Source organism: Copadichromis virginalis, linkage group LG7, assembly GCF_057382275.1.
Source record: "Copadichromis virginalis isolate Kocher_CV1m ecotype Utaka linkage group LG7, C_Virginalis_male_GT1.1, whole genome shotgun sequence".
NCBI lineage: Eukaryota > Metazoa > Chordata > Actinopteri > Cichliformes > Cichlidae > Copadichromis > Copadichromis virginalis.
The window spans coordinates 52,283,805-52,309,468 of NC_140624.1; the positions used below are offsets into that span (position 1 = coordinate 52,283,805).

At 40.3% G+C, this 25,664-nt stretch overlaps 1 protein-coding gene across 1 annotated transcript; it reads right to left on the minus strand.

Moving 5' to 3' along the window:
- Window positions 1-3,234: 3,234 nt before the first annotated feature.
- On the minus strand, window positions 3,235-23,504 carry map1b (microtubule-associated protein 1B). The gene is made up of 7 exons (XM_085464122.1): window positions 23,077-23,504; window positions 21,226-21,327; window positions 13,284-13,366; window positions 12,420-12,560; window positions 7,095-12,237; window positions 6,591-6,829; window positions 3,235-5,540 (listed from the first exon to the last, which is right to left on the minus strand). The coding sequence occupies exons 1-7, from the start codon at window positions 23,258-23,260 to the stop codon at window positions 5,385-5,387; spliced, it is 6,048 nt and encodes a 2,015-aa protein (XP_085320248.1). The 5' UTR covers window positions 23,261-23,504; the 3' UTR covers window positions 3,235-5,384.
- Window positions 23,505-25,664: the final 2,160 nt, after the last annotated feature.

Consider the following 25,664-nt stretch of genomic DNA (forward strand, 5'->3'; position numbering starts at 1 on the left):
ATCATTAATAAATGTCCCCACTGAGACAGTTTTGGAGCAGAAAAAAAAAGAAAAACAGCTGGCAATGATTACTGTGAGAGGCTGGTTGTGTTAGACATATAAAGCCACAGCTTTTCTTCATCTGTAGAATGCCTTATGATTACACTGATTGCAGGCTGATCTTAAAGGCCCATGGCTGTGCTTAGGGTTTGAAGAAACAGTAGGGATTCTCCCTTATTTGCATAACTTATAAATAAGTAGTAGGCCGAAGGAAATATGCATACATTATAAAAGAAAAAAGGCTGTCCGTTTACTAGAGTGCTGTATATTAGCTAAAAGCCCTGAAAGCTTGGCTTGCAAAGCTCAGTGTTCACTTGCTCTGAGACATCAAACATGTGAAGCTGTGGTCTCCCACTGCACAACAAAATGACTCTGAATGGTGAAGACATTTCCTATCATCTTGATCTGCTGTGTTCCTTCTTGGTGATCTGTTCTTTCTCAGCCGGTACCTCTGGAGCATCAGCTCTGAAAGGCTCTTGTGTTTAGTTCATGCTGCAGAAAGTCTGAAATAATCAGTCTCCTTTCTGCCTTTTCTTTTTCATTCTTCATATTCTTGTGACACGTTTCTTGTTCTCTGTGTAGCTATCAATCTATCCATATATTTTTGTTTTTATCTTTAAATCTGCTGTGAGCTGCACACTTTGGAGTGGCATTGGTTTGTTAGCATCTGTTTAAGCATCTTCCAACAAACAATAAAGCATATGTAATTCATGTTTTTGTATAGCTTCGCTGGCAATGAGATGCCAATGTCAGAACAACTAGAAAGCACTGCAGACAATTTTACACTAACGTTATACTTTTTTTTTATCCATCAACAACTTTTACTGTGCACACTTAGTTAATTAGTTTTTAAATATATATTTCTTTTACAGTTTGACAGATTCTCAATAGTTATGCATGAATTGTTTCAACAAAGTGATCGATCAAAAGTAGCTAATGACTTGTATCTTCAAGCCTTTTAGTCATGGCTGTGCTTTGAGCTGAATAATACCAATGCTAATCCACAAATGCTCATTATTTTTATTTGGAACATTAGCATGATAATGTTAACTAAATGGTAACAAACATCTAACAGCTTTGGACAAAAATGACCTAATTTTCATTTTGAATATAATTAAATGTTATGTAGATTAATCTGGTTGTCAAATCAATCAGTAATACAAAAAAAACCATGAAAATATGAATGTAAGTATATAATCTATTGGCAGTATATAAACCAAAGCTTAAAACACATTTACAAGATTATATTAATACCCCTACAGATTGTATTAAAGCACTCTCACTCTTAGCTATTTTAGCCTCATCACATCCCCTTAGACTAACTAAATGAGGCTTCCAGTCCACTCTGTAAATCTCTGTGGGGACATAAATCTCTCCTCAATTCTGACTTTCAGGGACATTTGTTGGCAATGAGGCTAAAAGAAGTAATTTCCACTCGGCCACAATTTCACTTTACAGCCAACAATCCCTGCCACATGACTGAAAATGAACAGATAGTGTAGAGGAGTTTCTATGTAGCCAGTGACAGATTTCTAATGATAGATATAGTACCAACAGATGCAAATACAGGTGCTCTTAGTTTGGGTGGCTAAACCAAGGCATGCTGGGCATTTAATTTAAAATAAATAGAGATCACTGTATAAAGTAGATTATATTAGTATGTAAATTTTGTTCACTTGCAAAAAATGTAAATGTAAAAAAAAAAAAAAAAATCCTCAATGTACCTACTTTTTCTGAAACTTTTACTTTAGTAACATTATGAGGCTGACTGTAGTTTTTGTTACCGTGGCAGGAATTTTCAGAGGTCCGTGGTCCTCAAGAAATCTTATAATTACCTTGGTGACAAGGTAATTATATGACTTTAAATTGAAACTAGCACTCTATACCCTGTAAAATAGACTCACTGGACACTGTATTAGATACACCTGTTCAGCCGATTGTTAATGCAAATATCTAATACACAATCACATGGCAGCAACTCAGTGCATGAAAATATGTATATGTAGAAAAACAACAGCAAACTAAAAACATAACCGATGCCATGCAGAAGAGCACTGCTGAACACACAGCACCTTGAAACTTCAAGCAGATGAGCTACAGAAGCAGAAGATTGCACCGGTTGCCACTTCTGTTAGCTAAGAACAGGAAACTAAGGCTACAGTTCACATCAGTTCACCAAAAGTGGACAACAGAAGACAAATGGTAAATTCAGAATTTAGCATAAAAAAAATAAAAGCATGGATCCATCCTGGCTTAGGCTACTGGTGGTAGGCTGCTCATGGTATAATGGTTTGAGGGATATTTTCTTGGCCTCAGTGCCAGTTGAGTATTGTTTAATTATTTATAACACAATTGCCTACCTGACTATTGTTGCGTACCATGCCCGAACCTTTGTTACGATAATGTGTACCCATCTTCTGATGGCTGCTTCCAGCTCAATAACACACGATAAGAAGATCAGATCATCTGAAACTGTTTGCTGGAACATGACAGTGAAACTTTACTGTACTCAATTTGTCTGTCTGCACAGTCTCTATATCTCAATCCGCTAGTGCACTTTTGGGATGTGTAATTTTTACATCACTTATGTGTAGCCAACAAGTTTGCAGCAGCTATGTGACGCTATCATGACAATATGGACCAAAATCTCAGGAAGAATGTTTCCAGAACCTTGTTGAGTCTATTGAGGAGGATGTCCATTATGGACAACACTCTCATTGCCTGCATGAGACTGTGGAGGACATGAGCAGCTCATTTAGCACATACATACCATAATATACAATATATGTGTGTATATTATCACCCCCACTGCACTTTATGTACATATGAAAAAATCTCTGAGGCTATTTGACTGTATATAGCAGCCATTTCTAAATAGCACAAACCACTCTTGTATAGTTTTTTTTGGTTTTTATATTTGTACACTATTTTTCATATTTATTCATTTTTCTTTTTTTAATACAGCTGTAATTCATCCTGACTCATTCCTGCTGATGTAACAACAGTTTCCCCAGTGTGGGATTAATAAAGTCTATGTCTCTGTCCAATTATTAAGTAGTAAATGTCTAGTAAGAGCAGACATTACGCCTGGATGACTTCATCTACCTAATGAATTTGTGCAAACATGAGTGGTTGTCAAAGGATCTGAGTTTTTTCTGGTGTAAGAAAGAAAAAAACATACCAAAAGTCTTATTTTTTTTCAACAGATTTTATTGTGGTTGTTTTTTTAATGTTTGTTCCTTAGTAGTGGTTCCTCTTACATTAGATTCACCATATGGGTAGAGGAAATATTGCACACAAACATCAGAAAGCACTAAGGAGTATTTTTTACTTGAAACTAAGTCCTATAAGTTACACATGAGTCCGGGGGAAAAGGGCAGAGACGATCGATGCAAAGATCACAAGACACCTATACCACACAGCTGCAGACAAACATTATTAAAGTTCTCCTGGGAGAAAGATCAGGAGACAAGGCAGATAAAGAGACAGAGAGAGAAAAAAGAGAAAGTGCAGAGAAAGAAGAGAGAGAAAAGAGTAGTGTCAGTTCAAAGTTTGCAGGTTACTGTTTGCTCGACAGTAAGGTTGTAGTGTTAGCTTCAGGTTGACCTGCAGGAAAACTGCATTATTGTGGTATCATGAACACCTGGCATCACTTGACTCATATCTCGTACCGTTTGTGGTTGAGTGAATAGCCCCAAATATGAAAAGCCTGTTTGAATTGGTAAATGTTTCTTCAGAAGCTGGCCTGTCAAAGTTGATCTGTTGTCTCTGTACTGTTAGTTTGTTATGTGTCGTGTTTGTGTTTAAAGTGTCTAGTCTTGGTTTTACATACTTTCATCTAAAACACACAAGTCACTCACTTTCACCTCTGTGTGCTGCCCCTCCACGAGAGAAAAAAGCTTCTACTAGAGGCTGATTCCCTTCTCATTCGTGACTAATTTTTCAGCCTCCTTATGCTGAACCCTCCACCTAGAAAATCTACAATGTGCTGCATTCAGTATCATGTTTATATCAACACTGTGACACTGGCAATTCCTTGGAGCATAGAATACATGTGTCATGGCAAGATTTGCGAAAACCCTAAAATGCTCCTCAAATGTCTTTATTTAGCCTACGTAGCCCTGTTGGTCTTAAAGCAAATTTGAGCAAAACCCCCAAGAAAAAAAAAAAAAAATACTAATTTATCATAACTCATGCATGTCTTCCAAACACTTCATCTGCCACAAAGCTATTTATAATTATAGTACAATGCTTTAGAAAAACAAGACATTTTAAGGTTTATGAAAATATCCTGCTTCACCAGCTTTCCAGTGGGAAAAGGCTAGCTCCCCCCATTGCGCATTGATTACATACAAAACGTTCATAAGAAACAAGATTGGATATTCTTTTCTAGAAAGAACTTAAAATCTGTAAATAAATCAGCAAGCTGAAATAAAAGGCATTCCTCTTTGTAGATTATGCAGATGTGACAAAGACAGGGGAGAGCGCCATGAAGCAACTTCCTGTTGCACAGTGTAAAAGGCTGCCTGGACGATCAAGCACGTTAACTGAAATTTAAACGTAATAACTTACTTATACACAGACAGCGGCGTAAACCAGACAAAAAAAAGACGCTAAATCAATTAAAATCCAGCCAGCTCAAAAAAACAAAACAAAACGCAGAGAACATTTTCATAACGGTGGAGCAATCAGATTTGCCCGTTATGAATAAGATAAGTTAGACATTATTAATGTTAATCAGTGTTCAGTGTCCATTCAAGTGGAATCATATTTGCTATCGTTCAACTCTATAACCTTTTAACATCATTCTTAGGATTGACTCCCGGTGCTTAAAGCCACCTGTCTAATCTGCAAGATCTGTGCCACTTCTTATACATTCACTTTGATTCCCTAAGGCAGTAACAGAAAACATGCTATATTTATCCTTTGGTGTGGATAACAGACATTTTCTTTTTCAAGTCGTCGTGTTTGCTGAAAGTGGTTAGGCTGATTGAAAGCTTTCTCACGTATGATGTGGGGATGCAGAGGAAAACTCGATACATCAACAACAACATCATTTTCTTGAACTTCACTAGACTCAGCATAACTGGACAATCATAGCTTGGCTTGCTTATTTGGTTTCTTCTCTCCCCAGTACTCTACCTGCATGAAACATCACCCTTTGTATGGACTCCTTCAGAGCTGATCTGTGTTACTGTTAGTACATAGGAGGAAAGTTTGGTAATCAGTCCTTGTTGCCGATATTTATTTCATTCTGTGTTTAGGTGTCTGCTTAGGTTTTATGCTACATGAATTGGTTTTCTTACTTAAAATTGGGACCCTTCCTGATCTCTCAAGGAACAGGCCTACATTTCTATCTTACAAGCTGGGAAGGATTCGTCCTGCATGACGACAGTGCTGCTGCTGGCCAGTACCATGACGTTCAACTCCTGTTGCTTGTCATGAGTCTCCTGGTACCACTCTCTCATCACATCAGTGTCATGGGTTGGAATGAGCGTAACCTAACATGGGCGACAAAGAGACTCAACTGAAATGGCATCTTGAATTTGAATAATCATATATAAACATTAACTTTAGTTGAAGCAGAGGTTTGTTTGTTTGCTTTTTTTAATTTTTGCTGTACCTTAAATAGAAAAATGCTGCAAAAGCACACAAAACACAATGGAAATAGAAAAGAAATGATGCAAAAGCTGAAAACAATTAAAAATCATGATACAGAACAGAAGTGTTGAAGGGGAAACCATATTGTGTGTTGCAACGAGGTGTGTCTGATAGCACTGTGTTGATGTTGGTCCAGGATCTGCACTACAAATGATGAATCACATTGTTGCAAAGTCATAGCTCTGCAATGTCAGGAAAAAATGCATTTGTTTACACAAAACTCTCTTCTGGAACAAATGGTAAGCATTTTAAGTGTTTTCTTTTTTATTAATTATATTATCAAGTTAAGTTTGCTGTTATCCAAATTTAGGTTACTCATGCTGCTTTGCTAGTGATACTTTTAAAAACATGAACTAATTTCTTGGATAATGCTAACTGAATGCTCAGACATCGTCATTGGTCAGTTACAACATTGCTCCTGGACTAAAATTATTGTGAATTTAGAGAAACAACTGGGATATCAGACAGTGCATGGAACGGCTGTGGAAGTGAAGTGACAAGGTAACAGTAACAGTTTGCTAATAGCAAACAATGTATTAACAGTATTATATGAATCACAGAAAATACATCTGACTTCTGCAACACTGATGAACCCTGTGCTTTTGTTAAGCATGTCTCAGTGCAGTCCTTTGCATGTTTTGGTTTCTGTCACATGTGCTAGTCTGTGACATTAGCGTATCCCCAGACACGCCTCTGTTGTGTTTTGTGAGTACTCAACTTCTGCTGTGTTTTTTTTTTTCCATTTCCATTGCATTTTATTCAGCATCTGTTGTGTTCGGTGCACTTTTGCAGCATTTTTCTCTTTCCTGGTGTTTTCTTAAGTTGCAGTCCATTTGACCTCTTGGACCACTGTATTGCATTATTACATTATATTAATACTTGGTACTTACCTGCATATTGTTTCCCCACTGGGCTTTTCCTTCAAGCAAAGCATCAAGGACAGCCCGATTGGGTTCCTGAGCTGCCTGGTCATTGCCACTTACTACATAGTAAGAGGACCGCACACGCTTAAAGAACTCAGCATCCACATTTTTGGCACTGCAGTGATTAGGGATGTAAACCAAATCCATGTACATCGGAGGGCAGTTTGGTAGAGATGTCCCACCTGATACCTTTCCACTTCCTGTACCTGAAAAAAATGTAAATTTGCCTCAGATGACATTTAGAAAATAATAACTAAAAACAAAAGATACTGTGCCGCAAATAGATGTCAAAAACTGATATGTGATATGTGATATATATATATATATATATATATATATATATATATATATATATATATATATATATATATATATATATATATATATATATATATACATATATATATATATATATATATATATATATATATATATATATATATATATATATATATATATATATATACTCACCTGATGTGGTGCTTTTTACCCCTCTGGAGGCAGAGGTATTGGTTGCATTTTTGGCATCTTTCCCTTCTCCTACACCCTTCTTTGGAGAGGCCATCTTTGAGTCCTTCACTTTTGATAGACCAACCTTTCTAGATGGTGATGAAGATTTTTTGGAAAGTTTTTTCTTGTTGGGCTTTTCGCCTCCTTCTGTGTTAGCATTGTGGAGGTTTTCTTCAGCCTTGAGGGCCTCTGGATCGACCATGCAGACGTCATGGTGACCTGAAGATGGAGCAGGGTCCCTGAGTGCAACGGGAGGAGGATCAGCATGCCTGTAGGTGAGGGTTCTGTCAGTAGGCAGAGTCTCAGAGTCATCTTCAGAGTCAATGTTTGCATCTGCTGTAATTGAGGGGCACTCTTCTGTCCCTGGTGGAACATCTGAATCTGTCTGGGAGGGAGCAGATTCACTAATGGATGTTGGTGGTGTCTCCTCACATTGCCTGGTGTAGAGCTTACCTCCTGGTGGTGGAGGTCCTCCTCCTGACTTGGCCAGAGGTTTCTCATCGTCCAAGGCATTCTCTTCATTGATGAAATACTCCAGAGGGTTAGGGTTGATGAAAGATGGGGAGAGTTCTGTTTTGGGGTGACGGTATTCACATGAAGTAACTAGGCAGAGGTCCACATCTGTCTTAGATGGAGCACAGGGGCTCCTCTTAGTAGAGTCTGGGTCTTTGGAGCCACAGGCAGAATTATACTGATCACAAGAGAGTGGCAGATGTGATGGGGAAGGAAGTTTAGGGCTCACAGGGGATTTTTTCTCAAATGTATAATCATCACATTTAAAGGGATTAGTTTCCTTTGCCTGGAAAAGTGTCTCCTCTTTTGAAAGAGTGAAAGAAGAGGATGGGGAAGTAGCTTTTGGGGGTGAGGGTGACCTGTCATATTCTTGGTATGTGTCAGATTTATCAGCTATATCCTCCACAGATGGTGAAATGGGGCTGCTGCTTTCTTTACCTGCTGGACCTCCAAGCACAGGGGATGGCTCACTGGAATGGGGAGAGTGGATTAGTGAGGTTGCTTTGGGGGTGACTGGAGACTTTTCTGTTTGCTCAACCACAGCACGTGTCATCTCTGTCATTTGACATGGGGTTGTTGCAGAGGGAGTAGACTGAGATGCATCTGATGGGGTTGCAGAAGTGGCACAAACTGAATCATTTTCTTCAAAAAGTGATGGATTTTCCACTGCAGAGGTTGGGTCTCCAGATGCTCTTATGTCAGTTGCATCTGAAGGACTGTAGTCAACCTCAGTTGGGCCATTTTCTGTAGCACGTGAGCTGCCCACTGATGGGTGCTCTGGGGACTGCTTGCTGAAGTCCAGGGCTAAGGAATGGTCAGGGGATTCCTGACCAAACTCTATTGACATGGTAGAGTGCTCTGGGGATTTTGTATCCTGCATCTGTGTCCTGCTTTTTGTTTTGGGGGAGATGTCTGGGGAGATTGACATTGGCCTTGGGCTATCATCCTTGGATGGAGATCCCTCTGCCTCATGGAAAGTGGTTGGGGTCTGAACCACAGAGACGGACAAAGAGTCGTCTACTTCAGTTGAGTGAGGAGAGCCCACTTCGGCATGAAGGGAAGGAGAGTCCGTGGTTGGTTCTGGCAAGGAGCTGGTGGCCAAGGAAGCTGTGGATGCTGAAGCTAAATGTGAGAAAGTGTCCTCTGCTACTACTTCCTCCAGAGGAGTTCCAGACTTATCTGATGTAGTGCCCTCTGAAATTGACATTTTACTCTCTTCTTTGAACGCTGTGAAAGGGTTGATGTCTGATTCATGTTTGGTCAGTGGTGCTGAAAAAAAGACGGAATGACTGTTTTCTCCTGTTTTCTTAGGATCTATATCAAAGGGGGACTTTTCCTTCTTTGTTGGAGAATCAGGTTCAGCTGTTGGCGAGCTCTTTGGTGAGGATGCTACCCTCTCTACTGGGGAGGAACTTTCTAGTTCCTGTTCATGAGGCTCTGGGGTAACTCTGTTGGAGGAATCTTCTTTATCACTTGTAACCTCCACAATTACTGGACCCTGTTCTTTTCTTTCTTCTGATGCAGTTGCCAGAGCTCCCGCTTTTTCATCTACGGGTGACTGATAGTAGGGAGTGTGACCAGATGACTGAGGCGAATTAGCACCTTCTAATGTCTTATCATCTGGGCTAATGGAGGAATCTGCTGTTGCTCTGGTGTATCCTGCCAGTGTGGTGGATAATTCTATTGGAGGAGCAAACACTGATGGTGAATCAGAAATATCCTTATTGTCAACTGAGGGAGATCGCACAAAAGGTACTGTTGTGGATACTGAACTGAGTTTAGATGAATCAGCATCATACTGAGCCGTGGCAAAGCATTTAGCTTTTCCTGCAGAGAGAAAATCCTTAGAGAATTTATCTTCTTCTAGAGATGAAGGCGGAGATATTGTAGAAGCAGAATGGTTGTAGTCCTGACCTTCAGTGGCATCACTCTGAGAGCGATTTAAACATGGAATATCCTGAAGTTGAGAGAGCTTCTTTCTGTCACACTCTGATGTGTCAAACCTGCCAACATCCCGTGACGGAGACTCATTCTCGTCATTGGTGGCTTCATCGCTCATAATGTCCCTGGGAGTCATCATCTCATCCATCGGAGTAGGCACACTAGAGATTTCAATGGTGGACTGGGTGTGGCCAGATGTGACAGTGTAATCTTCAGGAGGTTCGTCTCTGTTCTCTTCATCGGAGGCTGTTGAACTCTCAAAGCCAACTGGCACCATTTCATCATGGATAGACGCAGCTGGAGACACTGGTGAGGACACTTTAGGTGAAGCAGATACAAACAGATTTTGATTCTCTGTTTCTTTTTGACTAATGAAATCATTTTCTACGTTGTTGTTTTCAGCACTAACTTGTTTCATTTCAGCATGTTTCTCTTGGTGGTGTTCTTCCACACTGGGAGGAAGATTATTTTTAACCAGTTCTGCTTTCTGTGGTTCATATATTTCTTCAGTCTCTCCTTTCTCTTCATAATCCCCTCCCTCAGATGTCTCCTCCATCACAGTGCCCTCATCATCAAACTTCTCTGATACGCTTCCATTGATTTTTCCCTTGAGTACTTGTTCATCTGGAGTCTCTCCACTTTCTCCTTCCACCTCAGTTGTGGTTATACCTTCATCAACAGACTCTAATGCCTCAGGTGACTCTTTGGTTTGAATCACTTCTTCATGGTGTATCATCACAGTCTCCTTTTCCACATTTTGTTCAACTGTTGCATCGTCCTCCATAAACTCTTCAGCTCTGAGCTCTTCAAAGTCCTTAGTGAGGTCCTCTGGTGAGGACATCAGAGATCTTTCTTCTTCTGGATCCACTGTCACTGGAGCAGCACTAGCTTCCACTTTGGTGGCATCCTCTTTTGTCTCCTTCTTTGCCACCTTTATCTTTCCTTTGTCTTTTAACTTTGATGGACCTCCTGAATCTTTCTTTGAAGCATCATCTTTTTTCAGAGGCTTTGGTTTGAGATTCTTTTCTTCACCTGCAGCAGATGCCTTTTTTATATCTTTTAATGGCCTTTTGGCATCTTTCTTTTGCTCTTTCTTTTCTTCTTTCTTCTCTTTCATAGGTGAGTCTCTTCTGATATCCTTTTTTAGAGCTTTCTTTGCATCCTCTTTCTTCATTTTTTCATCTTTTTTGCTTTCTTGTTTAGGGGTTTCATCTTTTTTTGCTACTTCTTTTTTAACCTCCTTTTTCTTTTCCACAGACGCTTTGGCCTCCTTTTTAACAATCTTCTCTTTTTCAGCTTTTGGTTTCTTTTTTTCTGGCGTTTCGTTTTGGGCAGCTTGCTCTGCCTTTGCTTTTGATTCTTTCTCAGGTGCCTTTCCCTTTTTCAGTGGGACTTTTTCTTTTTTCTCCATCTTTTGTGTTTTTTCACGAGCTGATTCTGCATCAGCCTTTGCCTTTTCTGGTGTTTCCTCTGTGGAATCCTTCCTGATGTTTTTGACTGGTGAAGGCTTTGGGGTAGACTTGAGGCTCTCTTTGCTGTCTGTTCGGTGTTTCATCTTGGCTTGCTTCAGTGTCGGTGTTGATGGCATGTTAGCAGACACTGTTTTTTGAATATAAACGGGCTGCTTCAAGAAGTCCAGGTGCTTAAGCTTTTCTAAACCTTCAAAAATATGATGCTGGGTGGCATTTCCGGGAAAGAGAACACGAACAACCTTATCTGAGGGATTTGCAGGGTGCCACACAATGAGTGAAGCAATGGAAATCATGTGAGAGAGAGGGAACTCTGATTCTTTTCCATTCGGGAGCAGGATGGAAGTGGTGTCCTTTTCACTTCCTGTCCACTGTTTTATGAAGTGCTGCATGTCCTTGCTGTTCTTTGATGGATTAAGCACATACATCTCAAGCTTGCCCACGCCCATTTTCTGAAAAAGTATGATCGGTTCTATAGTGTTTCCTACAGGTCTTTGCAAAGGCTCAGTCCGTAAATTTAGTTTGTTAAGAAACTGCTGAGTGAAAGCTGCCTCCTCAACATTTCTGCGCACTCTGTAATTGGGTTCAGGATTGTCCAGGTTTTCGGGAAGATTCACAAACACAATTCCAATGTCTGGAGAAATCATGTTCTTCACCCAGTCGCTGTTTGCTGTTGAACCCTGCGACTGTTCCTCCTCGAGCTCTGCAATCTTCCTCAGCAGCATGCTATTGATGCCCGGAAGATTGTCGTCACCGATGTGGGTCAGGAGAATGGAGTCCACCCGGTCTAGATGTCTCACCAGCTTCCAAAAACACGACTTTCTGTCTGAACCTCCATTGATTAGCATGTTGAAGCCGTTGACAGCAAAGAGAGCGGAGTCACCGCGACCTCCGGGGAAAATGTAGCAGCATGGTTTGGAGAGCTTGAGGAATCCACCTGAGGTTGGTGGTTCTAACATGTCAAAAGGAGTTGGGATCTCTACAGATTCAGATAAGTACTCTGTGAACTCTGAGAGGCCCTCCATTTCAGGAAGGATGAGAGTGGAGTTTAGTTTAATGTTAATGAAGTCCTGCAGATTGTGTTTGTCCAAGTTGGAATTTTTCCATTCGCCTTGTTCGGGGCAGGAGAGAGTGAGGTTGGCTTTGTTTGCTGGGTGAATGGTGCTGAGCAATTCACCAATCTGGCCATGAGAAAAAATGATTAATGGAATCAGTAATGCACTTACAATGATTTCAGGTTCAGTATGTGTCTGTAAGTATATGGGTGTGGGACCACCACACATTTTTTCTCATTCTTTTTTTTACTTTTCAATAACCATTATGTAAATGTGTCATAAGAAGAACCCTCCCCATGTTTGCTCACCTCTTGGTCAGTGAATATGTCTATGAAACTGAAAAATGAGAACAATCCAGACTGAAGGATCAGCTCCCCGGTGTTTTCAGAGCATTGTCCTGACAAGACCAAAAGTTTGTGTCTGGCAGTGTCAGAGATCATCAAACGCACCTAGAAAGGAGAAAAAAATATACGTTGTCTGTGCACTGATTTGTTCAACAGTAGATAATAATTTATATAAACTTGGAGAAAAGTACTTATGTGGTGACTATTTACTGCAGCTGCAGTCCTTCTCCTCAAAATAATTATATTAAAAAGGAAATAAAGAAGCTCAATACTTACGCATTTAGCTTAATGATAAATGTACTAGAAATACCACCTGCTTCAAGTCACTTATTTCCATTAGCTAATAAGCTTAATTGTTCTCTGACTGTCTATTGTACTGTCATCACTCTATCTCGCTGTCCTTCACTATTTCTGATGTTCTTTTTTTCTACTTCAGCACCATCAGTTTCTCTGGGCGGCTGGCCAAATCACTCCTGCTGTGCTCTGTGATATTATAAGTGCAGAGTGTGACTGCAAACAGGGAGGGAGTGAAGGAAACAACGAGAAGGCGCAATTCCTGATCCTCTCATATTTTTATTCTCCTTGAAGTTAAGCGAAATCCAAAATCTGTGCTTGCTATCCCTGCAATAAAGAACACATCAGTCCAGGTTCTTAGATTTCTTATTACACCCCCCCCCCCCCCCCCCTTTTTTTTTTTTTGGTTCTTAGTCAACATCAGCAAACACACCGGGCTGTATAATTACCTGTTTTAAGATTTAAATGTTTTGTAAATGCTGATGGGAGAATAATGGGAAGAAGCTATAATTTCTAGTAAGAAAAATGTTTTACCTCGGTACTGACGGCTTCATCTGAAGGGTTGATGAGCACAACGGTCTCCAGAATATTGCTTTTGTGGTGAAGAATTCTCTGGCCTGAAAAGAAAACAGAAAATAGATATAGTAAAATAAATGTCATGCTAAATGTCTCATGCTATGAGTTATATAGTAACCCTGCTGTGAATATAATTAGATAGAACCAAGAGGCATAATCAATCTACAGAGTAGCTGACCAACAGAAAACTGTGTATCAGATACAGCCTCTCAGTAATGATGATATCCTACTTTATTGTATAAAAGACAGGAAAAGAAGGAAAGTATTTACTAATTTGCCAACCAAACCAATTGGCTGATTATTCAAGGAAATAATTGGATTTATCATTTAATAATTGTAAAAATTATTATTATTATTGTATGATCTGCTGTACAATATAAAGCGCCAATAAAATAAAATTTAATTGAATTAAAAATCAAGTATTTTTTTTGCCCCTGTGCTTATTAATTTATAGCAAATTATATTATATATATTATATATATTATATTATAGCAATCTTATGTAAGTGACACAAGAATAATTTCTCTTTGATCTTTTTGAATTCATCATTATAAAACTCTCCTAATAATATTCATATATTAACAGCAATGACTGATTTTTCATGAAATATACATATTTCTGTTACACATGTTCTATTGCCTTGTTCTTCACTGTTCATGCAGGAAATTTAAGTGGCCAGACATTTACATAAATTTGTTGTTTGTTTTAATCACATGATTCTTTTAACACATGTACATACACGTTTGCTGTTTACTTTTAGCTTGTCAGTTCTGCAGCTGTTCCGTCACATTTTTTTGTCTCCCCACAAATACTTACATTGTGTTTTATTATTTTATTTATCTATTTATTTATGTTTTGCAAGCTCTTGTAGCTTTTTTTTAAATTTACGTTGTGCTTTATTCGACTTGCAGTGCGTTTGAACTCCCAGTTCCTATAATAACCCTGAGTTCTTTGTAACAGTTATACACTAAAGACACAAAATAAAAATTATTATTAACATTACTGATTATTCTGCCAATTAGTTTCTGCCTGTAATAACTGACCAAATATCTATTTAAAAAATGTCTATCAAATTTTCCCAAATATAAAGATGATGCTTTAAACTGGCTACTTTATTCAACAAACAAATATTTACATACTGCAAGGTTAAAGGACATGTTATCATGTTATTATTATTCCCAATTATTTGACAATTACTGACTAGCCACTTCTTTTACAGTGCTACACAACTCCAGTCAGACTCGGCCTCTGTGAGAGGACAGACAGCACTGACATGGCTGGGTTATTATCTGCCTCACTCTAACACCCAGTAACGATTTGAACTCTGACAATGGCCACTAAAAATAGATGAATCTGCAGCAATTTGAGAAAGGTAATATTTCCTCTCTCAGGAGACGGAGTGATTAGACAGAACACGAACAGTGTTGTGGGGTTAGGCCCGTGATCAATCTTCTAGGTTTTGGTTGATTGATTATGACTGTGACCCCACTGTGTGTGTGTGAGGGGGGTTTGGCTGTCCTCTGGCCCAGCGGATGAGACATGAACATGGTATCTTTAGCTTCATTATCCATCCCTACATGTCAGGCTTCACTCAGTCAACCCCACAGACCCTTTGTTTCTCCTCACTGTCACCAACATCAAGCATCAACTGATACCAAACTACAAGACACAGATCTTATTTTTATTCATTTATTTCAGTCAAAACAAACAAACAAAAAAATGTTGCTGCTATAATGGAAAGACAAAGGATGAGAATCTGCTTTGTGTGAAGTGCTTGGACCCAGACTGTAAATTCAGAAGCACCGTGTTGAAGACTGAGTGTGGCTTGTCCCTGGAGACGCAATACTCCAGCAGCTATCTGCCTGCTCGGCTGATTCCTCCATACATATTTCATATAGCAGCAGATTCTCATGAAGGAATGCACAACCATTAACTCTACTGCTTCACCCCAGAGAGTTATCATGCCTTACAGAAAACACTCTCATTCACTGCTGTGTTTCCTACACAGTAAATGACTGCTGGGGTCTAATAATCTCGGGGGTTCAGTAAAAACTGAAATAATGGTTCGAGGTTTTGTTCCCTCCCAGGCATTTGTCAGTTCTGTTTTTGGGGGTGTGGATGGAAAAAAATAATAATAATGAATTCTTCTAGAATGATTGTAATCTAGAGATTTTGTGTAAATTCAACATCATGACAGAACCTTAAACGACAAAAGGGTCATTGCTTTCATTTTTTTGAGTGCATAGTGGATATTTTCCAGCAGAATCTATTGAAGACCTTAAATGTGTGTCATTTTTTTTTCCAGTGAGCAGGCAATGAATGCATCAGCTTTATTTGTTTCTTTTATTTCTAGTGTTGGTACATTCACCTTCGAGATGCGAACAAGCTGTTGGTGATTTCTGTCAAACCGATTGGCCTCGTGAAAAACAGTTTTCCTTTGCACCTGCATTTTACCGGCATGTTGAAGATTTGTGTCTGTCTACTACAACCATCATAAAACCCCTGCTACTCAGGGGGTGGAAAAACCTTCACCAAAACCCATTCTGAGGAGGGAGTGGTCTGACCGGTGCTCCTCTAAGAAACAAAGCCATATCTGTAACCGCTAATGCAAAAGAGACGCATCTCTTTTGTCTTTGTCCCTCTTCGTGGGTTACGCCCTGCTTACTGGCCTTTTATGTGATGAAATAGAAAGTATAGCACAGCACTCCTCACAGGAAAAAAAACAAACTATCCATCACCACCGCCATGTGTCTGATTTAACTCATCAAAAAGTGACAGATTGCACACAGGAGCTTGTTTGACCCTGACAATTACTTTGATCGATATGAAAATCCTTAAAACCCAGTGCGTCTCTGTCTCAGCGGGAGGTGAGGTAATGTGACATGCATCGCTAAACATTCTCCTTCTGGCTGAATAGGAAGAGGACGACCGGTTGGTTTTTCCCTCTCTGCAACTGACCGAGCCAGATGGGAACATCAATGAGGATGGCACCCCACCAAAAATAGATCAGTGGAACAACTAAATTCAGCACTTGCTTTAAAGCAAAAGGAAGGACTGGATCTGCTCCTCTAGATCCCCAGTATTGTGTGTGTCAGCAAGTGTATTTCATACCAAAACAGTGACGTCCAGCAGAGACACTGGCAAAATTTTTACTGTGACTTTTGGATTTGTCTCCAACCAAGCATATATAACATGTCTGGTAATGGAGCTAATGGCAATGATCCAGCTATTAACTTGAAAAGCAGTCGATCACCTGTGGCACCATATTGATTCTCACTGCCAGCATTCAGCTTTTAACATCTTCATAGTCATTACTGTAGGAATTAGCCCATGCAATTGAATGACAAGCTGACAGATGAAAGGCAGTTATTATTACAATTTTTTTCTATTGCAGTGCTTATAATATCAGGGGATGTGGGACTTTTTATGATGCAGGTGAATAAAACTGCTGATCTGCAGTTGGAGTCAGAAATGAAGAGAAAACAGACCATTAGGAATATTTTCTTCGCTGACAAATGAATAAAAGTCAACACAGTTTTTAAATATCATCGATCATAAATTGCAGTCTTGTCTTCAAGAATCTCATTAGCAAGGCTTCTTCATGGATTTGTGGTTTAGACATGTCTTTTGAGGCTTCACTGCTGTCTGCACTGATGGCAGAGTGATGGGAAATCTATAAGTAAACAGAAGTGTCATATGTCTATAAAGGAAAGGCAGGTGGTCTCCCATCTAGCCTGCTCTTCTTCCTCTCTTTTCCTTGTTACTGTGAGGGCCAGGCATCCTGTGCGCCACGTGATTGACGGTTCGTCGTTCATCAAGCAGACAGGTAATTGCATTTGCCCTCCTGAGCCGGATTTCACCCGCTGGTTTTCCTCTAAAGAATAATCTCTAAGCAATGAATGAAACCACCCTACCAGCTAAAGAGAAAACTCAAGAATGCAGCATTTAAAGATGTTTCATTGATTTTTCTTTATTACAGCTAAGGGTAAGTCCCACTGAAAATCAACTCATAAGCTCAACTCACTACACAGCCCTCCGAGAACCAATGCTGATTCATTTCTGACAAGATGCTTGATACAACTTCTGTTAGCAAGGATTAACTTTTTTTTTTTTAACCTTTTATGTTTCACTCAGCTTCGATGTTCTTTCCTGTTAAATCCTAATTTATAATTAATAAAGTCATATCAAGCATAGTTTTAATTCAGGCACAGGGGTGCCTGAAGGTCACGGTCATGGCTGCAATTGGAGCAGATCAATTCATCTCAGTGCCAGCCCACCTCTACTGATGGCTCAACTTCTATGGGTCCAAAGGACAAATCTCATGTAAGAAGTGGATTTAAGCTGCCATAGCATGCCCATAGTGTGCAAGTGCAAGCTGCTTTGCAGCCCATTGCCAATTCAGCTTCTAGCTGCTGCTCCTGATAATATACACCTTTCTGTGAAAAAGTATGGGGAGGTACCGCATCCATCCAATTCAATTCAGTTTAATTTATATAGCAACAAATCACAACAACAGTTGCCTCAAGGCCATACAAAGCACTACAATTATTTTAGAGAAAACCCCACCAGTCAGATGAGCCCCTATGAGCAAGCACTTGGTGACAATACAACAGGAAGAAAACCAGGGGTTTTCTTCCTGTTGGGGGTGAGGGGAGAAAGGTAGGACAAAATCCATCCAACCTCCATTCTCTTAAGAGGTTTTCCCATTTGGGGTGTGGTGGGACTGGAGCCTATAGAAGAGTTTGCTGGTAACACCCTCCAGAGACCACTAGTCTTAGATCACTTAGCATGGGCTAACACAGAGACAGACACCTATGGACAATTTAGAATCACCGATTAACCTAGCATGCATGTCTTTGGACTCTGAGAGGAAGCCAGAGTACCTGGAGTGAACTCACGCAGGCTCCAGGAGAACACAAACCTCACAGACAGTAGAAGGAACCCAATCAGCCAGCGGGTTCGAACCAGGAACCCTCTTGCTCTTGAAGGACCAGTACTAAGCACAGTGCACCAGGTGACAGAAGTGATGTTATTATTATTTTTAAATCTTTTTTTTTAAATTAACAATATTATGATTCAAAAGTTTAAAATATATATCTGTGAATTAAAAAGAATCATGACATTTTACATAAAACCCTACAAACCCGTCAAATTGTACAGTTCACATCAAGCTGAAATCAAAAATTTAAAAAGGTAAAAAAAAAAAAAGAGTTGCCAAAAGGAAAGAAATACAATATGAGAAAATAACATTATTGATTTTTTGCCTGCCAAGACATTGACTCTCAAAGTGTTCTCTTCATTCTGCTGCGTGTCTCTCTGTGTGACCTTGCTTATTTATCACCCCAATCTCTCTTCAGCCTGTTCTTACTCCATTATTTCCTCTTCTCTCACCACCCCACCCGCCTGTGTCATTGTCTTATTTTAAAAGCCCTTCCCCTCACCCTCTTGCTCCCTGAGTCCTCCCCGTTCCCCTCCCTTCTTTATTTTCATGGACAGACACCGCCACTAGGGATTCGACATTGCTAATTACTCCCAAATCAACTGTGCATCTAGTTGCAAGGCAACAGTACACTGGAGGAAAGGGCAAGAGTGGAGGATGGGAAGACGGGATAAAAGGGAGTGTGAAGCTGGAGTGCTGTTAAATGTCATTCTGGATGAATCCTGCCTCTCAGATGACTGTATTTCATTTCTGAGATTTGATACAGGGATATTAATGCATTAGAATCGACCTACTGATTTAGTTTGCAGCCACATTTATCGGCTCGATCAATCTATTAAACATCTAACCACATACGAAGCTGGTCGTTCTCAATGTGGAGCAGAAGCTTTAACTGCTGGGGACTGTCAAGGCCATGTTGCCTACTGATACACCACATGTCCTGCAACACTGAATGTGTTTCATCTTCATACAGACTCCTTCACTTTGCATATGACACAAAGGTAAAAGTGCCTTGCAAGAAAATGCTGACAGGGTGTATCCTGTGGTAGGCAATAAAGCCTACGTGTTTAGGATTCCACAAGGAAGCTATTCAGAGAGTGCAGAATTATTAGGCAAATGAGTATTTTGTCCACATCATCCTCTTCATGCATGTTGTCTTACTCCAAGCTGTATAGGCTCGAAAGCCTACTACCAATTAAGCATATTAGGTGATGTGCATCTCTGTAATGAGAAGGGGTGTGGTCTAATGACATCAACACCCTATATCAGGTGTGCATAATTATTAGGCAACGTCCTTTCCTTTGGCAAAATGGGTCAAAAGAAGGACTTGACAGGCTCAGAAAAGTCAAAAATAGTGAGATATCTTGCAGAGGGATGCAGCAGTCTCAAAATTGCAAAGCTTCTGAAGCGTGATCATCGAACAATCAAGCGTTTCATTCAAAATAGTCAACAGGGTCGCAAGAAGCGTGTGGAAAAACCAAGGCGCAAAATAACTGCCCATGAACTGAGAAAAGTCAAGCGTGCAGCTGCCAAGATGCCACTTGCCACCAGTTTGGCCATATTTCAGAGCTGCAACATTACTGGAGTGCCCAAAAGCACAAGGTGTGCAATACTCAGAGACATGGCCAAGGTAAGAAAGGCTGAAAGACGACCACCACTGAACAAGACGCACAAGCTGAAACGTCAAGACTGGGCCAAGAAATATCTCAAGACTGGTTTTTCTAAGGTTTTATGGACTGATGAAATGAGAGTGAGTCTTGATGGGCCAGATGGATGGGCCCGTGGCTGGATTGGTAAAGGGCAGAGAGCTCCAGTCCGACTCAGACGCCAGCAAGGTGGAGGTGGAGTACTGGTTTGGGCTGGTATCATCAAAGATGAGCTTGTGGGGCCTTTTCGGGTTGAGGATGGAGTCAAGCTCAACTCCCAGTCCTACTGCCAGTTTCTGGAAGACACCTTCTTCAAGCAGTGGTACAGGAAGAAGTCTGCATCCTTCAAGAAAAACATGATTTCCATGCAGGACAATGCTCCATCACACGCGTCCAAGTACTCCACAGCGTGGCTGGCAAGAAAGGGTATAAAAGAAGAAAAACTAATGACATGGCCTCCTTGTTCACCTGATCTGAACCCCATTGAGAACCTGTGGTCCATCATCAAATGTGAGATTTACAAGGAGGGAAAACAGTACACCTCTCTGAACAGTGTCTGGGAGGCTGTGGTTGCTGCTGCACGCAATGTTGATGGTGAACAGATCAAAACACTGACAGAATCCATGGATGGCAGGCTTTTGAGTGTCCTTGCAAAGAAAGGTGGCTATATTGGTCGCTGATTGGTTTTTGTTTTGTTTTTGAATGTCAGAAATGTATATTTGTGAATGTGGAGATGTTATATTGGTTTCACTGGTAAAAATAAATAATTGAAATGGGTATATATTTGTTTTTTGTTAAGTTGCCTAATAATTATGCACAGTAATAGTCACCTGCACACACAGATATCCCCCTAAAATAGCTAAAACTAAAAACAAACTAAAAACTACTTCCAAAAACATTCAGCTTTGATATTAATGAGTTTTTTTTGGGTTCATTGAGAACATGGTTGTTGTTCAAGAATAAAATTATTCCTCAAAAATACAACTTGCTTAATAATTCTGCACTCCCTGTAGCTGACTTAGATGTAATGGTGGACACTGCTGAGAAACGCAGCTATGAAACTGTAAATACTCAAGTACTGTGCTTCACAACATATTTTATGACAGGGGTAGATCGTGATTGAAATAAATTAAAATAAAAAAGGGGGTCTTTTATATAGTGATTGTTTTTACTTTTAATACATTAAGCGTATTATTTCTCACATGACTGCAAAAGTGTATGTCTTTGGTTTCTGTTTACGACACAATGGAAGCTGTTTGAAAAATCTCAAGACATTAATCGGTGTGAAACGTTGTGGCATAAATTTCCAGTTTACCTCTGACATCTGCAGAGAAACGAGCCGAGTGTCTGGACACAAAAAGCTTGAGTTCCTGGTCCAGGTTGCAGTCAATTAAGTTGGCGTCCCACGAGCGGATCCCTACAAAACAAGCACACAAGCACAAACAAAACTGTGAAAAGTCACCTTCCCTCGTGAATTATCTTCCTAAAATTTACAGGAAAATCTTGGCACGAGCAAGGATTGACTTTTAATTTGGCAAGAGGAATGAAATCTATAATAGGAAATATCTATATCCCTATTTCTGTTTGGCCACGGTGCCAGAAGCAGGGACGACCTCTGTTGTGCTGACTCATTGCGGTGTCATCCTCTCTATAATTTTGCAAAGCCAAGGCCTAATGAAGGCTTCCGAGAAGTTATTTGATAGCAGCAGTGAATCAGTGTTACTCTGAGGTGAACAGCAGACGATGGGCTGAAAACACTTATTTTAGCAACAGGGCCTAAACCTTAAAAAAATAAATGACAGCATAAGTTAAAAATCGAAACACCATTAAATAAGATAATTTTTATTTTAAAGACAGCATGAAGGGGACAGCATAAATGTATTTATTGAATTTTTTTCCCACCCAAGGTCAAGTGTAAATTTGACAATACACAGAGAGAGAGAAAGAGAGAGAAAGAGAGAGAGAGAGAGAGAGAGAGAGAGAGAGAGAGAGAGAGAGAGAGAGAGAGAGAGAAAGAAATGACTGTGGCCCCAACAGGTTCATCTCCAAAGTAACCTCTTATTTTTTTTAATTAAAGAAAAATTATTTATTCATTTTTTGTTTGGTACATCTGTATACATCATCAGCAGATTTAACCTTTAACAAAGAGCCACACCTACTCTGTGCTTTTACTCTGATAGTGCCTGGAAAATCTAGAAGTGTGCAGGGTAAAGATAATATGAACCCATCTTAGTTTTACGCCCACGCAGATACTGCGCCATTGCCCCCCCTACAAACAGTGCACTATGGCCAGTGAGGCAGGCCTCTACAGCAGCTGTAGCCTTTCTAAAAAACGCCCCGCTTCACTTTGAAGATGGGTCCTCCTGGCTTTCCGTAGGGACCGCAGTGCGGACCGAGCCACGCCCACAAGCCGGTGTGTGGGATGAGAGAGAAAGCTGGATGCAGGAGGGTAGTGATGGAGAAATATTCCCACGGGGATGAAGGGGGAATTCGTTGATTGTAATTCAAGGTCGCGTACTGTAGCAGTCTCGAAACGCAAACTGTCAACTCCACGACACAAACCGAGAGAAAACTCTCGTTTCCTCCTTCAGGCCGTGAACTGTGACACAAAAGCAAGGTGCTGCGAGAGACCCTCAGAAACCCGATTCGCTTCACTGCACTGACGCACAATCCGAATTGGATGCTGAATCATTGCTCGTCAGCTTCATAACAGCACCAGGCCCACGTGTGTTGTGGCTGGCAACAACTGAACCCACTGATATTATGTGATAGAAAAAAAATGATACAGAACTGCCCCTGTTGGTGGGTAAAATACCCGAGGGCGAAGATGTAGTGATTATTTTCCTCTAGCTCACAGTGATGTTACTGGGAGGGGCTGACAGATAGCACCACCGCAGTCTACTTCAAACAGCTGCCCAACAAATAACACTCAGACTGTGTTCATTACTCGTTGACACGCGTAATTCCTCACCACCGTTCACAAAGCAAAGCGCTGCAAATAACTACAGCTCCAAAAAAGAAAAAAAAGAAAAGAATAAAACCCCCGCACAGATTATGTGACTTTATGCTGCCAAACTTCCAGTCTATCCGTCTCTGTTCCAGCTGTTTTGAACACGTCAAGAGGAGCTCTCTGGCCTACACCCCCTTTCACAAAGCCCCATCTTACCTTTCTCTATGTCCGCAATGGCACACTTCAGATGCTCCTCCGTTACGATCTCTCCGATAACAACCAGCAGGTAGAATTTGCTGTCATTAAAGTGCTGCGAGGGGCTCGAGGATGTCAGCGACGCCCCGGTGTTGCTTTGGCCGCCTAAAGTCTCCATGTCTGCAGATTCAACCAGGGTTGCCATCCTCTCCTGCTGTCTATCTTCTCTTTTTTACGCCCCCGCTCTCTCGCTGTCTCTCGTTTGCGGATCCCAGCCTCCCTTTATTCGCTGCAGAGCTTTGGAGTGGTCTCCAGACATGCAAGTGCAGCCTTGATAGGAGTGGCCCTTGCTTTTTATACCAGCAGACACAGTGTCACATTCGGTAACCGGGGAGAGACGAGGGCGCCGGAGCTTTTTTTCCGCATACTCACTCCACAGCTGATGTCATCCGCAACGAATCAAACGCATCCGGAAGTCACTGAGATTTTATGCTTTTCATTGTTTTCATCGGTGCTGGACTCCTCACTACTTGTTACTCATATTAAAAAAAAATACTTAGAGCACTGATGTTTCACCCCTCTGGGTTCAGTTTCTGATGTTGGGTTGTAGTAAACGAGTTGTACTTCTGTTAGCGCAGTGAAAATCTTTATAGACCTTTCTGACGTGCTTTTTGAGATTCCGTTTTTAAACAGACTTTTTATTTACTTTAAACCGAGATTTCATCTTTTTAGTCATTTAATTGTTTTTATTTTTTATTTTTTTTACATGCAAAAACTATAATATTCAAAGACAATGAATGCAAATTGCAAGGACCGTACTCAAAGATCAGGGCAGAAAACCCCTGAGAGATTGACTGAAGCCATGGTAGCTATCCATCCATCCATCCATGCATTTTGATAACCACTTATTCACTTTATGATTGCTGGGGGGACTGTCACTGGGTGAGAGGTGTAGTACACACCAACAGGTCACCAGTCTGTTGCAGGGCTAAGTATTATATGTCCAGACACATCAAATCACTTCAAACCAAAAAAGTGTTTGGCTTCTAATCCTACAAATATCCTTTATGCATCTGTTCACGGTCCCTCTTTGATCTCCCATAGAGTCTACTAAAAAGTTTCAAGGGAGTCACTCGAGGAAAATTCTTTGATTCTTGGAATCTTAGATCTCACAAAACACAAGTCTTCATGTGAAAGCAGTATCAGATATTAGGGTGGGTTAAGTCAGAAAACTACAAACAGAAAGAAAATGAGAAGAGTTGAGATCACAGGATTCCAGACTGTCATATTTTCTTTGCAAGTGTGTGTGCTGTGTGTGCTGTGTGTGTCTGTGTGTGTGTGGTGTGTCTAGATGTTAAATGCAGTTGGCAGTGAATAATAAACAGTTCTGTCTTTTGATATGAACATAAAAGATGCTCCGTTTTCCCAGGAGAATAATCCTACCGGTACTTGCTAAACTTTGGCCTCTGTGAACACAAACAACTTTAAAACTACGTTTGAGCATTGCTAGAAAAAACATGGCACAAATATGACAGAGACAGAAAGGGAGGTGTAGACCAAAAAACGAGTCAGACAGATACACATATACACGTGCGCACAAATCCAGAATTTCATTCTAGATTTCCCTCTGGCAAGCCTAACGGGGCCACTGCAGGTGTTTTATTGACTTAAAAATGCTACCAGGAGCAGGAATCCACTCAGCAGCTCCTGGATGTGAATATTTCAGAGGCTTTGTGGCGTGGTGGGTTGGGTTTGATTCTATTCTCCAAAGGCCATTGGAGGTCATATCAAACATTCATCATACACAGCTGGGAAAGAAGGATGCCATTAAAAATACAACACGGTGCCCCCAGAAGTCTCCCAGATACAGACAAGGACGAAATGGATGTGAGTGTGTGTGTGAGTGTGTATCTGTTTGTGTGGCTTGAGGGGGATGGTGATGAATAGAGAGCCAATGGCAATTTGATAGACAGGAAAAATGAACACTGAAAGATGTGAATGATTCAAAACCCAAACACTCACGTGAGTCTTACAAAACACCAAGCCCCATTTTGTTGGATGTTAAACCAAAGAAGTGAAATAAGCTGTTTAATTCATTTCTTTGGTTTCCAAAGAAATGTGTTCTGGAAAAGAACAAAAGATGCCTACAGTGGCTATCAGACAACAGAGGGTGGGGTAAGTTTATACATTGCATGTTTCTTTCATATTGTTACTTATCTGGTTTTGAACTTTGGTCTATTAGATGTTACATAATTTTGTAACTTTTCAAAATGAGTCACCTGCTTAATCAGAATCAGAATATTTTATTAATCCCGAAGGAAATTATGTGGTTACAGTGGCTCCAAGACAATAAGAACAGTAACAGACCGAAATCAATTAAATAATACAATGTTATTCTTCACATGCACGAATAAAATTTGAACTATTGTATGATTTAATTGATTTCAGTCTGTTACTGTTTTATTGTCTTGGAGCCACTCTAACCACATAATTTCCTTCGGGATTAATCAAGTACATTGCAAAGTTACTAAATTTAATTTACTCTAATATATAAAAATAGCTTAATTATAAATATCCAGAATATTGCAAAGATTAAATATGTATGACTG

Bases quoted from the DNA above. Each gene is read 5' to 3' on its own strand.
- map1b (XM_085464122.1), bottom strand. From the start codon at position 23,260: ATGGCAACCCTGGTTGAATCTGCAGACATGGAGACTTTAGGCGGCCAA. The intron at 21,328-23,076 runs GTAAGATGGGGC...CTTGTTTTGTAG, and splicing joins CATTGCGGACATAGAGAAAG to GGATCCGCTCGTGGGACGCC. The intron at 5,541-6,590 runs GTAAGTACCAAG...CGCCCATGTTAG, and splicing joins AGTGGGGAAACAATATGCAG to GTTACGCTCATTCCAACCCA.